Source organism: Lottia gigantea, assembly GCF_000327385.1.
Source record: "Lottia gigantea unplaced genomic scaffold LOTGIsca_23, whole genome shotgun sequence".
NCBI lineage: Eukaryota > Metazoa > Mollusca > Gastropoda > Lottiidae > Lottia > Lottia gigantea.
In genome coordinates this window covers 629,271-645,821 of record NW_008708645.1, presented here as the reverse complement: position 1 = coordinate 645,821, position 16,551 = coordinate 629,271, and the positions used below count along the sequence as shown (strand labels likewise).

The 16,551-nt window shown below is 34.5% G+C and overlaps 1 protein-coding gene across 1 annotated transcript; it reads left to right on the top strand.

The window, feature by feature from the left end:
- Window positions 1–7,359: 7,359 nt before the first annotated feature.
- Window positions 7,360–16,117, top strand: LOTGIDRAFT_116364 (hypothetical protein; the record flags this gene model as incomplete). The annotated part of the gene is made up of 3 exons (XM_009054909.1): window positions 7,360–7,474; window positions 15,312–15,461; window positions 15,741–16,117. Coding segments are annotated over 3 exons (642 nt in total), but the record flags the coding sequence as incomplete, so codon positions are not given.
- Between the last annotated feature and the right edge of the window lie 434 nt (window positions 16,118–16,551).

Below are 16,551 nucleotides of genomic sequence, written 5' to 3'. Positions count from 1 at the left end.
ACATTTGTTTACCTTTGTACATAATTCTGAAATCGGGGATAAAACACTGACACAAGATTAACTTGTGTTGTGAAAGGGGAACATTAATAAAACATGTATTTGAATAGATGGAACCACACTTGACATTTAACATGAAGGTGTTAGTTAGTGCTGGTCAAAATAATGATGTTATGGGACATACAAAACAGAAATGGTTAGGAGAGGAAAATCATCATTGTCAAAACAATCTAATAATGGTTTGTACAGTTTTGGGTAGGGGGGTGGGGGGGGGATACATGACAACTCAGACCAAAACACACTGGGACCACTTTTCATAACACACTGGGACCACTTTTCACAACACACTGGGACCACTTTTCACAACACACTTGGACCACTTTTCACAACACACTCGGACCACTTTTCACAACACACTGGGACCACTTTTTTAGAGACTCAAACCAATGTTTATGCAGGGGGTCCATCTGTGAGATTGAACGTAGTCTGCAATACATCGTCAGATTCCGGTTCTCGTATAAGTAGCGACATTCGGCAGCAGAGGTTTCATGCAACGGTACTACTATCAAATCCTTCACCATTCTTCAGTATTGGTGTCAGTATATACAGGTTATACATAACTTACACTGCACAACCTCCTGATGTTCACTAACAGTTACGTTACATTCAATACAGTTAAAAAAATTACTAAAAACTTGGTTCAAGTCTCAAAAAGTGGTCCGACTGTGTGATGAAAAATGGTCCAAGTTCTGTTAAAAAAAAGCTGTCCCAGTTTCAATTAAGATAGCCAATATACGCCCACAGGCAGCTTTAATTTTATATAAAAATATTTGGCAGTACAGTAACAATTACCAGTATGAATTATTCTACCTTCAGTCATACACTTCTTTTGAAATTTTTGAGGCGATTATGAATAATATTACAAAGTTTCATCAAAATCTACAAAGAATTCGACCTTCTAGAGCGTTTTTAAAAAGAGCAGCAATGATATTTTTTTATTTTTCTGATTTTTGTTAGGGTGATTTCATACACTCACAACCAAGTTTTGTCAAAATCCATCAAGAATTGAGCATTTACTAGCTAAAAATTGAACGCGTTTATTTTTTGACTATTCTGATTTTCGATAGGGTTCATCCTTGGGTGATTACTAACACTCACACCTAGTTTTGTCATAATCTGTCAAGATTTCTGCCATCTGGAGTGTATATGAGCTAAAAATTGAACACGTTTTCAAGAACAAGGGCAATGACTCATACAAAATATTTTTTGATAGGGTATGTCCTTTTATTGATTACAAACACTCACACCAAGTTTCGTCAAAATCCGTCCAGAATTGTGCCTTCTAGAGTGTTTACGAGCGTTTTAAGAACAAGGGCAATAACTCATACTAAATATTTTTTGATTTTTCTGATTTTCAATAGGGTTCATCCTTGGGTGATTACAAATAGCCATACCAAGTTTTGTCGAAATAATCAAGAATTGTGCCTTGTAGAGTGTTTACGAGCAATTGTTGACGGACGAATCGACAGGGTGACTATATACGCCCCTATCTAATGTGGGCGTATAAAAATAAGTGTTAAATCATTAGGAAAGATAGCTTGCCAGGCAAGGTAATATACGCCCACTGGCAGCTTTGATTTTAAATAAAAATATTTAGCAGTACAGTAACAATCACCAGTATGAAATATTCAACCTTCAGTCATACACTTGTTTTGAACTTTTAAGGGCAATACTGAATAATAAAACCAAGTTTTGTCAAAATGTGACAAGAATTGTACCTTTTAATGTTTAAGAGCTAAAATTTGAAAGCATTTTCAAGAACAAGGTCAATAACTCTTTTTTTTTATTTTCGATAGGGTTCATCCATGGGTGATAATAAACAATTTCACCAAGTTTCTTAAAAATTTGTCAAGAATTGTGCCTTCTAGAGTGTTTACAAGCAAGAAATTGAACGAGTTTCCAAGAACAGGGGCAATAACTCATACTAAATATTTTACAATTCTTCTGATTTTCAATACGGTTTATCCTTGGGTGATTACAATTACGAACACTTACACAAAGTTTCATCAAAATCTGTCGAGAATTGTGTCTTCTAGAGTTTTTACTAGCTAAAACTCGAACGCACTTTCAAGAACAAGGGCAATAACTTAAACTAAATATTTTCAATTCTTTTGATTTTCAATAGAGTTTGTCCTGGGGCCAATTACAATCCTTCACACTAAGTTTCGTCAAAATCCGTCAAGAATTGTGCCTTCTAGAGTCTTTACAAGCTGAAAATTGAACAGTGTTTCCAAGAACAAGGGCAACAACTCATACTAAATATTTTGCGATTCATTTGAATTTCAATAGGGTTTATCCTTGGTTTTATCAAAATCTGTCTAGAATTGTGTCTTGTAGAGTGTTTACAAGCAATTGTGGATGGATGTACAGACGGACATGGGTGACGCCCCTCCCCCCATTTCATATGGACGTATATAAAGTGGTCCAAGTTTGTTTTTGTCCAAGTTTTTCTGAATCCTTGGGAGGTAGGATACTGTTAAATCTTAGTACTTTGCTAAAAGGTTATAAATTCCCCTTGCTGCATAATTCACTGCATAGTTTGGTATAAAATTCACCCAAATTTTGCCACTCCAGTATCTTTCCATAATCAAATGTCAACCCAGAAACCAATATCCCTTTTAAATAATTCAATTGAATTACTCTAACCAACTAGTTATGTCTTCCAAATGCTATTTTTCCCTTCCCTATGGTCTCTTCAACACGATTTGTTTCACACAAAGCCAAGAATTCTAACCTACAATTCTCAACTAAACTATATCCCTATAGCATTTAATAATTTAGGCCGCTACGTGCCGCCATATTGTAATGACTGCACTTCAAGCAGTTTTTCATCTCACAATAACTGCTCCCTGATAACGGCGCTACTGAATTGTCCGACATTTTAATGGCAGTCACAGTATATTGCCGCAATAGAACTGGTGTATATTGCCGCAAATACTGTTATCCGCATGCAATACACATAAAATTAGGTTCCATTAGAAAACGATTATTGTATAATACGTATTAAATAAAGTAAAACCAACTCTACCACGTTTGTAAAACGATAAACTTGCGAGATAATTATGGGCGAGAGGGTGGGGGTGTAAAATGGGAAAAACGATGTATTTATCTGCGAACTTTAGCGAATTAATGAGAACAAAGTGTATTTAAGATTGCGTAAAAATGATTTGATATTAAAGTAGACTTACCGCAGAAGCACTTTGAATAAAACTGCATATTAAAATCACAAATAAACTATATATCACCCTAAAATACATAAAATAAAGAATTTCTGTAGACTCTGTCGAATTTCTAAAAACTTTTCTAAATCTAATAACTTCAATTTTGGAGAAAAATAATAGAAATAAGTAAAATTGTACTTACCATGCGTGCATGGTTCGCGACTTGGACGAACCCGTTCGTAAACACTTTTGACTACAGTTCTTAGTAGAGCACTGTTCTCCGGCTAAGTTGCCAGAAATAAGATCACAAAAAGTCATTTCAAAAAGTCACACGGCGAGTCTCGAACTCCAGCCGTAAACTTTCCTGCCAGGAGAGTTTCCTAGCGAATAAAGAAAATCCAAGTTTTTCAATGAACGGTACTAAAATACATAAGTTTCACAAAGCGTTCATCGCTTAGGTTCTTTCGCAGGATTCTCTTCTCTCCATGGGCAAGAATCTATGGAATATTACACCGAATTTTGGTATTGAAGGCGGGGTCTAAATCATCTCCTACGCCAATCAAACGGGTGGAGAGAATTTAGAATTACTCAGTTCCGTTATAGGGAAATAGCAGAAAAAGCCATTCATTTCACAAAGGTTTCAAATAATTTAAATCAGATGCATAAATAGAAGATTTTTCACATTTCGGGTGTGACAACTAATTATTTGGGATAACATAGAGACCATTGTTTATGATAGCCTGGATTAAGACAATTTTAATTATTGGGCAAAAGGAACTAATTAAGTAGGTGTTAATCCGCTAATATACAGATTATATTTGATGAAACAGCAAGAGAATGAATTTCAATCTTTTAAGACTCTCTGCAAACGTTTAAAACGACTTTGAAACTTAAGCCAAAGTTGGCATCAAATCGGCCATTTTGCTACTGGTGCGTTTGATTGACGTGTGTACGTGGGACGAAGTACTTCTTGAGGGAGGAACTATACTTCCGCAAAGAGAAGTTAGTGCAGTTGAAATATTTCAATTTTAGAAAATATTTACAAAACTTTTCCCACAAAAATGTACTGGGAGTGAATAACAGGAAATAATTTCAATATTCAATGCAGGGAAAAAAAATACCTGGGATTTGAAGGAGGCGAAATTTGAGTGGGTAAGACGGTGCCATTGTTTCTTCAACTTTCTACATTGGTACTTGGAATTTTGGCTTCTCGTGCTTTGAAACCTCTAAAACAAGATGGTGGAATTGTGAGGGCCGTTTTGGAGGTTCAGCCGAAGGAAAAACTTTTGGAAAATTCTTTTGGAATATGAGGTTATAGTGAGATCTGGAAAATAACCGTTATTCTTATTAAAAACTTTATTTTAATTAAAATTCGGCATGAAGCCGAGAGGAACTGCCCAGTGGCAATTGGCACTTATATTGGTGATCTTCATCTCTGAATACTTGGGTTCTGTTTCTAGTGCGGTAAGTAGACTTTAGTGCCGTTAAAACTTTCTTGATGTGCCCCTTTAAATTTGTTCATATGTTTCCTGTGCGTTATTGAAAGTAATTTATAGAAGTTATCAGAAGTATGCGTTATACTATTCAATAATGTTGCAAAATAACAGTTCACTGTAACATCCTGTAAAAGAATTAATTTTAATACACGCACATTTTCGTCCTGATGCTTTTGATGCGTCTTTTTAGAAGAAATGCTCCGTTTTCGCCTTAAATTGATTCAAGAAATGCTCTCAGTATAATAGGAAATTACATGGAAAAGTTTTAGTTGTGTTTCTGTTAACAATCAGATAAAAAGGTTGGTTCTGACCATTAAAATAACCAAGTTTGGGTAATTTACTTATTACTGCAAATGTAGTTTTATTATTTTTTAGGCCTAACTTTCTCATTGTTTATTAAAGTGAATATCCTAATATAATTCGGATTTTTTTTTATATAAATTAAGCAGAGTAAAGGTTTTGCAATTGCCGTGGAAATGAGCTTCCATTCAATTTTCGATTTTGTAATTAAAATTATGTCTTCAGTAAATAAGATTGGATCGAGTTTTTTTGGCTTAAATAAACTATCAAATTGTTAAATTAAAGAAAAAATCGGGAACCCCAGTTCTTATAGTTTGATAATTTTGATATTTGGTCCTGAAGTATTTACCGTTACAGTGAATTGGTGGCATGGGAGCATTCGTTGTAAAATTCTTAAGCGAGTGTTACTGGGCTATGTGTGATGTTATAAACCGTTTTACTATAGACATTAGAATACGCCTTTAGTTACTGGTAGCTTATTTAACTATTGCTGAGTTAGAGAGAAAAGGATGATAGATGAATGATGAAATAAATGAAGGCTTTAAAAGTCCAGAATGAATGAGAAACTCTTTGGATCTGCTTTGCTCAAAATGAATAAAAATCCACTTGCTGCAAAGTGAATGAATCTACACTCATTCAGAATGAATGAATGATCTGTTGGCTCAGAAAGAATGATCTGTTGGCTCAGAATGAATGATCTGTTGGCTCAGAATGAATGATCTGTTGGCTCAGAATGAATTATCCCCATGGTACAGAAAGAATGAATTATGACTCGGACTGATTGAGATCCATGGTACAGAATGAATGAATGATCTGTTTTACTTAGTATGAATGAATGAGAGCCATGTTAAAGAATAGATAAATGATCTGTTTACTCAGAATGAATGAGAGATCTCCATAGCTCTGAATGAATGAGAGATCTGATTTCTGAATGAATGAGAGATCTGATCTCTGAATGAATGAGAGATCTGATCTCTGAATGAATGAGAGATCTGATTTCTGAATGAATGAGAGATCTGATCTCTGAATGAATGAGAGATCTGATCTCAGAATGAATGAGAGATCTGATCTCTGAATGAATGAGATCTGACCTCTGAATGAATGAGAGATCTGATCTCTGAATGAATGGGATCTGACCTGAATGAATGAGAGATCTGATCTCTGAATGAATGAGAGATCTGACCTCTGAATGAATGAGAGATCTGATATCTGAATGAATGAGATCTGATCTCTGAATGAATGAGAGATCTGATCTCTGAATAAATGAGAGATCTGATCTCTGAATAAATGAGAGATTTGATCTCTGAATGAGAGATCTGATCTCGGAATGAATGAGAGATCTGATCTCTGAATGAATGAGATCTGACCTCTGAATGAATGAGAGATCTGATGTCTGAATGAATGAGAGATCTGATCTCTGAATAAATGAGAGATCTGATCTCTGAATGAATGAGAGATCTGATCTCTGAATGAATGAGATATCTGATCTCTGAATGAATGAAAGATGATCTCTGAATGAATGAGAGATCTGATCTCTGAATTAATGAGAGATGATCTCTGAATGAATGAGAGATCTGATCTCTGAATGAATGAGAGATGATCTCTGAATAAATGAGAGATCTGATCTCTGAATGAATGAGAGATGATCTCTGAATGAATGAGAGATCTGATCTCTGAATAAATGAGAGATCTGATCTCTGAATGAATGAGATATCTGTTCTCTGAATGATTTATATCTATGGTACAGAATTAATGAATGATCTGTATGACTCAAACTGAGGGAATGGTCTCTTTGGTTCAGATTGGGTGAGATTGATGGTACAGAATGTATGAGCTTTATAGTTCAGAAAAAATGAATGATCACAGCAGTTCAGAAAGTTCTTTGATGGAAAAATATTCAATTGTTGGAATCTTCTTGGCCTGCCAGAAACAGAATAAAAGAAAGATCTCGACAGTTTGGAATATGTTCCTTGGTGCAGAATAAACAAAGTTCAGAATGAATGGTATTCATGGTTCAGAATCAAGTAACAAAAAGAATGATTTGCATGAGGCTGAATGATTAAATTTCTTAATTGATCACAAAATATTTTGTTTCTCATTATAATAATGACATGTTTGTTCTTTCCAGGCTTGTCAAGGATGTACAACGTCACAATGTATCTGTAAAGGTCAAAAAGGACCAAGGGTAAGGCCAGTTTGATTTATTATGCAGAGTGCCAAAATGAACATCATTAGCTATGTGAGTTTGTATCACCAATAGTAAAATATCATCTTGTGGGAATTATGTAACTTAAAAACCAGTAACAAGGACTTGAAATATATTTTAGGGAGAAAATGGTTTACCCGGTTTAAGAGGACCTGAAGGTGTGCCTGGTTTTCCTGGTCCAGAAGGTCCTCAGGGACCTCAAGGCTATAAAGGCGAGAGTGGTAAGGAAGGTTCAACAGGATCAAAAGGCTACCGTGTAAGTATCATTTCCTTCAACTCATGTAGCTTCCTATTCCAGATTCTGCATTTTGAGGACTGATTGAAGTTACTAAGAAGATTTAAGGGATCAATTCGTTGACCATACTTGGCAAAGTCAAGTGCAGAATAGAAAAAATATCTTATGTTTTCTGATCTAAAGTTTGAACTTTTCTTACATTCATTCATCATTCAATGCAAGAAGATTTAGACAGCAATACAAGATGCAATTAGGGTTTGAAATCAATAAATTTATATACTCAATTCTAAAGAATCCTGTGCACCAATTTGCCAGTTTTGGCTATTTGATAAGATAAGTAGATAAAGGGTGTGAGAATAGAGAAATATAAAGAAAGAGATATTCATATACAATAGGAAATAGTTGATGATATAATCATTATATATAAATATTTCCTCCATATCATCATATACTTAGATATTATAACACTTCAAATGACAGGAAGTGTAGGTGGTACATATTTGGAAAACCCCTGACTCAATTGTTTTAAGATAGATTCACCCTTGTTTAGATGAAGTTTAAAAGAATACTACCTCTCAGGCTGACCAAAAATTGAATTATTTATATTTGACCAAGATCAGTCTTTGTTCAGCAGTTGGCTTAACTGAGGTCAAAACTATTTGACACAATACCTCTTTAATGCAATAAAATCTCAAATCTAAGTAATAATCCATTAAACTACCGTATTCATTCTAATTGAAGCCACTGCCCTTATGCATTATTGGTTGAAATCTGTTTGACCTAATACCTACCATTTGACTAGCCAATTATAAAAATGATGGGCACTGATAGTTAAATAGACTACTGGGTGGTAGGATACTATTCTTAGGTTCCAGGTGTCAACAAATTCACATGTATAAAGAGATCTGTTGTTGAGTAATTTTTATCAGTAAATATATTTGTACTCATGACACAAATAAATGTACTTAACATTACTTATAGTTGTAAAATATAAAAGTTATGTATTCTTTTAATTAATCTATGACTAGTAAGTATAAACAGGTTAATTTTGTTAATGATATTGGATGTGAAGTTAAATTAAAAGTGGTAGTGGAATAATATTTTCAACAAGGGCACTCTTTTCACTGTGAATCCACTATCCACTCTAAAACTATTTTGACGCAGGAACACCTTGTCTATAGTAACCCATGCTTCCATAAAATTAATCAAAGATTTAACATAGAAATAGATCTAGAATCTTGTTTTTCTTGATGCGTATGGAATACTTTATAACAACAAATTTAACACCCCTCTGTTGAAAAGTTGCAGCGCCCCCAGGGCTTCAATTAGAATGAATCATTAAGTATTTTTTTCCAAAATTACTTAGTTTAATGGATATATAGTCTCATATAGAGATTATTTTCTTTAGTCATCACCTGGTAAGTCCAACTGATGAATATAAACTCGAACTGAACAAGTATTTAAATTTTGTATCTGAAAATTTTTGCCAATATTCAAAGTATTTGGGAAAGCCTCAATCTCTCTAGAGTCCGTAATAGATGAATGCAGTTCTCCCACAAAATATTACTTTGAAATCATTATTTTTCATGTGAGATAAGGTTTTGTTGATGACCAGTACACAAATTCAGGTGCCTACAAAATATACTTACAGTAGAAAATTCACATCTAGGAAAAAGCATGCGACTTCACTAAGATGTGTACATGTCATATTTAATCTATTGCTCCATGCCAATCAGTTGAGATAAATTCCTTTTTTTCATTTTGATTAATGTAGTTAGAAATCCAGAAATTCTGAAGATAAGGAGGAATCTTTTAAATTCTGATAAAATATTTTAGATTTTGAATTAAATTGACTATAAATACACATTCTATATCTACTGCACTAGTAGTCTTTATAATCAAGGTATAAGTACAATGCGAGTAGTAGCTTGACAATCCAGACAACCGTTTCTGTCGGTATATTAGTAATGGGTATTTTAGTAATCTATTGTGTCTATTTCAGGGTGATACTGGTTTACCTGGTTTTACCGGAGTACCTGGTGTTCCTGTAAGTATTAACATTAGTTATAATTTAGGAGTTCTGGTGCATCAGTTCCAAAGAAAGGGACATGAATATATTTATTTATCATTTGTCCAGATGTCATAAAAATTCAAAAATGAAATCATATTGATTGGGTATTTGGCTTTCACAAATTATTGGGTGTTGTCACACCTTAAAATGAAATAGAATAGAGTTTTTACATCAAGTCGGTGCAAGTTTTATGTTCTGTCATTTAAAGCTAAGACCCACTTTATGAAGAAGAAGCTAAAAATCACATAGGCATTGTTTTTAGAAGCATATAATGTTTATTGAGACTATAATTTGTGTTATCTGTAATATTAAGGTAATATTATCATAATGACATCACTAAATTAATGCCATTGTTTATTTTCTAGGGTCAAGTAGGTTTAGAAGGTCCTGTTGGGCCAAAAGGTTACCCTGGTTGTAATGGTACAAAGGTTAGTATTAATGTTTATTATTGACCAGTCCAGATAGACCTGTATCATTACAGTCATAGACAATTTTGAAATTTGCATTCAGACAGATATGTCATGATGAAAACGGATTTGTAAAGGGGTTTTCTTAATTGTTTATGTGTATTGAGGACAGTATATCAGCAATTTGCACCATTCCAATTTCTAGTCTGTGGTTCCTGCAATTTCACAGAACAGTTTGATTACGTTACTAATCATGAAATATGCTTTGTCACATGAAGCCCTTCATGAATAGTGACATCTTAGTTTAAGTGAAATTGCAGGAACCATAGACATCTGATTAAGAATTGTAATGGTGCAAATTGCTGATATACTGTCCACGATACACAAAAAAATATACAAAACCTCTTTACCATCACTTTAAGTCTAAATTCTGTAGATTTTGATTAGCTATGGCACTGAACATGTTTATATTTTTATTGCTTTTTAATTCTGTAATGGACAGGATGTTCCATCATCAAAGAATTCAACCCAGAAATAATTAATCAAAATAGTTGCCATTCCTCTTTAGTAGGGGGTGATTTCAATACTATTAACTTTACTAATTGGTGCTAGGAATTTTACACTTCATTGATAAAGTATGTTGTGACTATTGTCCAGTCTGTAATTTATCAGCTGTTATAAAGTAATATGATCATTGACAGTAATGGAGAGTTGTCCCCCCCCCTGCTGTGGAGTTCCTAGTGAGCCCAGGGGGATATCTTGATTGACATCTTTCTTATCTTCAATACATACAGAACTTATTTATATCTTAATGCCTGTTCAAGATAAGGTCAATTCTTCTTAACAGTTCCATCAATTTCAATTTCTTTATGTGGCAGGGTTCGCACAGCCTTGAAAAACCCTTGAATTCCGTCCGTTGCCTTGAAAACCTTGATTTCAAAGAAAGTCTTTGAAAACACCATAAAAACCCATTTTCTCTTGAAAAGTCCTTTAATTTTGAGTTGAGTCAAATTGTGTATATTTTTATCATTAACCCCATTGACAAATATTAACTATCTTTATTGATTTCACAGTTCAGAAGTTAGGTACATGTGTATTCTGTCAGACTAATATCCTTGAAAAGTCTTTGAATTTTTTAGGCAAAGTGCTGTATGAACCCTGTGTGGGCTACACAGTCATTCTAGGATACTTTCTAATTGAATGCAACTTGACTTATGATAATATGATTGTCAGATTATGATAACAAGATCTTGAATAAATTTGTTTGTATACTCTATTCTTATTTATTTAATGTCCTAATATGGAAAGTATTGTTTTCATTTTTATTTAGGTGATCAATTTTTGCTTCTTTTTTTAAGGGAGAACGTGGTTTTCCCGGTCAAGATGGTTTGCCCGGTTTACCAGGTTTTAGAGGAAGAGAAGGTTTAACTGGTATGAAGGTCAGTATTTCAAACTTGTTTTTTGAAATATTGTAAATCAAAGAAATTTTAAGTTTTTCCTTTTGCATAGTAGTTTTTATACGCCCACATCTCTTTATGTGGACGTATATTGTTGGCACCCCTGTCGGTCGGTTGGATCCGTCGGTCGGTCCGTCTGTCCGTCAACATTTTCTTGTAAACGCTCTAAAAACTAGATTTTTTTCATATGAAATTTGGTATGTGTATACATATTCATAAAACAAAGATCAAGTTCGAATTTGAGCTATTTTCAACCATCAGAAGCCATTGCCATTATTCCCCTTGCCCCAAAATCTTGAATATGCTATTACTCTCTTAGTTTTCAACCGATTTTGATGAAACATAAAATAGATGTTATTTGACCTAAATCGAAAGGTTTGAGAAAGTTTAGTCAACTTCTGATTAAATTTAAGGCTTTTTCAAGATTTAGGCCTCTTACGTCAGTTTTTGAGGAGTTATCGCCCTTTAACTTCTATACAGTAAGTGCTTCTATCAACATCAATTGCTCGTAAACACTCTAAAAACTAGAGTGTTTGAAGGAATCAAATGAAATTCGGTATGTGCATAAATATTCATGAATCGAAGGTCGGTCCGTCCGTCCGTCCATCAACATTTGCTTGTAAATGCTCTAAAAACTAGATATTTTGATGGAATCAAATGAAATTCGGTATGTGCATACATATTCATGAAACGAAGGTCTGTCGGTCCGTCTGTCCGTCAACATTTGCTTGTAAATGCTCTAAAAACTAGATATTTTGATGGAATCAAATGAAATTCGGTTTGTGTATACATATTCATAAAACGAAGATCAAGTTCAAATTTGAGCTATTATCGACCGTTAGAAGCAGAGTTATTGCCATTGCCCCAAAATCTTGAATATTTACCATCCGCCCGTGGTGGGTGTATATGGCTGTGGTCCACTATCTTAAAACTTCTAGTTCTGCTTGATAACTGATATTGATGGATTAATATTTTGATAAAAATGTTACATTATCATGTTTATCATTTGAAACTTGATATGATGTTTTAGGGAGAACCGGGAATAATTGGTGGAATTGGAATAGGGGTGAAAGGTGGACCTGGAGAGCCTGGTTTAGACGGTAGACCGGTAAGCACTTTTAAAATGGAAATATTTTGGAAAAGAAAAAGACAAAAGAGCAAATTCTTCTCCAATACCTTCTCAAATACTTTCTATTTATAAGAGCAAAAATAATCTGAGATTCACTTAGACAAGGGAGATAATTTAGTGCTTAGTTAGAATTTGATTATGTGAGTTAAATTCATGGAATCCTACATAAAATTTTCTAGTCTCTCTATTTGTGAGGATTTGCGTCAGTTGAACCTAATTACACCCAATACTGACCGAGACATATAGCAGCTACAAACAAATAAATTTAGATTGAAAAATTTGATTAGCAATTTATCACACCATATTTCAGTGTTAACTCTTCAAGTTAAATTTTCATTAACATTTCATAAAAATTCGAAAGCAATTTTAAATTGCCAAAGATGCTATTTCCTTAAGGGTTATAAAGACTGCTGAGAGTTGGCTTTTGCATTTTCAGGGATCATCAGGTTTACCTGGTTTCCGTGGTGAAATTGGTGATAGAGGTTTTGGTGGTGATGTTGTAAGTATAGACACTAAACACTGATTTTGGGCAACTGAAGGCGTGTTCAGGAGGGGGCTATCCCTGAAAAATTTTCATATATGGGAAGCCAAAGAATACATGTACATCTTACACCACTTTAGAAGTGAAAGTAGAATAAATGTTCCAAATACGCCTACATCACTGGTCCAACCTTATCGTTGAAACTTACTGAGGAAAACCTTGACAGGAAAGTTCCATCTACATGAAGCTAAATTTCATCAGAAATATGAAGCTCTGTTTCATAATATTGGGCTTAAATTTTTAATCTTCTACTACTTGAATATAGTATTTTCATCTAAGATACCTCTGAAAGCTGGTTACAATATCATCAGCTCTTAGGATGTTGAATAAGGTAACATCTTAAGGTAACATCTTTGAGTTAAAAGTTTCCTATTTGTTTAGGGTCCACGTGGCTTACCTGGTGTAAAAGGTTATAAAGGAACTGATGGAAGTCCCAATTATGGTGACAAGGGTCAAAAGGTCAGTACAATTTCTGAAATCAGTTCTATTTTGATTGACGTAACTTCTTTGGAAAATAAATAAAACACTGTGGAGATGGATTCAACCGTTTGCTGATTATCCAGAAACCCAAATATCTGCATTTGTTCTTCTATCTCAACTGTAGAAACATTGTTAATTTCCACTTGAGGATAATTTATAGTCATATATTTCAATAATGGTAATATTGTAGGGAGAACCTGGTCCTAAAGGTAGTATTGGAAGTGTTCCCCAGAACAGTCGTCCACCAAGTGGTATAAAAGAAGGTGTCTCCGGTGATAAAGGTGGTAAGGGTGAACCTGGTAATGGTGGACCACGTGGTAATACAGGATTCCCTGGTATGCCTGTAAGTAGCACAATCATTCTCAATCCTCTCAGTTCAACTGCTAAAATTAATTTCTGATAGGAAATTTATTGATGAGCTGAGTGGAGCAGCATCATCCAAGTGTAATAGAAAATAAACTTTGGTAGCTCTTTATTTCCTATTGTTTAAGAATCCTTAAAATATCTGTTACAGCTTATCATTCTCCCATCCAATATATATATAAGTCTCCTCAGTGACATTTTTTGTACACATGGGTAAAACAGCATAAAATATACTGATAAAGAGCGATGATTACTTTCCCAGAATCCTAAACTTTAGCATGTTAGAAGTTTCATTGATTTTTTCAACTGTTAACTGTTGACAATAATGTTTTTCACGGTAGGGTGAAGATGGTATTCCAGGAACCAAGGCACAGAAAGGTGATGCTGGTAATTCAGGAAGACGAGTAAGTACTGAGAGATTTAAATATGTGCATGTGACAATGTGTTCAGTAAAGCCCAAGAGTAATAAACAATTTTCTAAGATTTTACCGGTGCAAATTACCCTATAGAACATGGTTCAACAGATAAAGTGCAGAAGAACAACTAAAGAAAGTCTCAAAATTTCTGTATTTAGTTTTTATTAAGCAGATTTTCATCACTGAGAAAATGTTTTCAGATTTTCAATGAAATATAAATGCTTAAATATGATATAGACATTGAGACAGAATAGTAATATGTAAAGTTATAGTATACTTTCTAAAGCATTAAACAGCACATGGTTTGTAGGCCAACTTATTTTAATAAACAAGGTCAAAGTGAAAGCTGGGTACGAGGTTAGGTCGCATAAGTACAGGTCATGATATATGAGTAGCTAATATTGGACAGGGCATTATTTGTTGGTGTATATCTATCAGAATGTGTAATCCAATGTCTGAACTGTATAATATCATTATAGTTAAGGTACCAATTTGTCACTTAATAATGAAATCCTTCAACATATGGTGATAATTGAGATTTACCCAACTTTCTCATGTCATGTACTTTTAATTTCTATTAACATTGAATATTGCAGGGAAAGAGAGGAAAGGAGGGTGTACAAGGAGCATATGGTGCTAAGGGGAGTACTGGTGATAAAGGTTTAACTGGTTTAAATGGTAATGATGGACCTAAAGGTATGCTTGGTGATGCTGGTTACCCTGGTCGTCAAGGTCCCCAAGGTGCTCCTGTAAGTTAATTTCTTCACTTTTGACCTCTATATTGGGTAAATTTCAGAAAGACAGATTTTCATGATACAGTTCCATCAGTATGCATTTCCAAGCATTTTAGTTTTTTTTTTATTAATATGTCACTAATGAACAGACTTCAAAAATCAATTGGGACGATAGTTTAGCATGCAGTATTGAAAAAGTATTGAAATATCACAATTATTTCATTCAGGGTTTACCTGGTATCATATCAGAAAGAGAAGGTCGTGGTAACCCAGGTCCTCCTGGTCGTCAAGGTCCACCTGGATTACCTGGTCTTAAAGGACGAAATGGTCTACCAGGCCAAGGGGGGCCCGAAGGTCTACCTGGTATACCTGGTCTTCCAGGTCTAGATGGTATTCCTGGAGAACCTGGTATTCCTGGAATGTCTATGAAAGGAGATAGTGGTAATGTGGGTAAGTGAAAACATATAAATCTTCTTTACTCTAGAAGGAGTAATTAATGCACAAAAGTTTGAATAGCAACTGAAAGATTGTTTCATGACCACAACACAAAAGGTAAAATGAAGTGAGGGAACATAATTGAAAAATTATTCAAATTGAGAAGAAGTTCTGTTATATTTCCCATTTAATCTACAATTGTAATGTTCTAAAAGATATATTGTTGATGATATCTAAATTTATTTTCTGCAGGTAAACCTGGAGAACAAGGTAAAGATGGTTTACCTGGATTACCAGGACTTTCTGGTTTACCTGGTGATCAAGGAGAACCTGGAACCACAATAGTAGGTCCTGATGGTTTACCTGGCGTACCTGGTTTAGATGGGTTACCTGGCTTGCCAGGATTCCCTGGTGACAATGGCCTCCCTGGTTTACCTGGTATCCCTGGTGAGAGTCTATTTAAAATAGGTTTGCCTGGATACCCAGGTCAGCCTGGTAACCGAGGTCAACCTGGTATTCCTGGTAGAGATGGTTTAGACGGTCCCCCAGGATTCAAAGGTAAAACAACACCCCCTGTCATTCTTAGTTTTAGTTTTAGAATTATGGAGTCATGGATAAAACTTCTTTAATTTGCTACCGAGTCCACCAAATTTCCACCTTCAAAATCTATCATTGATGTAAATTACATAATGGTAGTCATGTTTTATCTGAAATAGAATGCCTAGAGTTAAATGCCTTTCAGACATTTAACATTATGAAATTTTGATATTGTGATACTAGGTGAAAGAGGAGAAGATTGTGGATACTGTCCTGATGGTTTACCTGGTCCAGTTGGTGATGCAGGAGAGAGGGGTCTACCAGGTAGGTACACTTCATAACCAATGGAAGATTATCTGTCTAAATTAATTTTATTACTCGTGTCCAAGGATATCATGTTTTGGGGTATTTTACAGTATTGGGTCAGAAGTATTATGCATTTAGGGCTTTTGATGACATGGCAACATAAAAAAACACTTATGAAATATGTCTTTAGAAGCTACCACTCCAATGGCTGATATTTGAT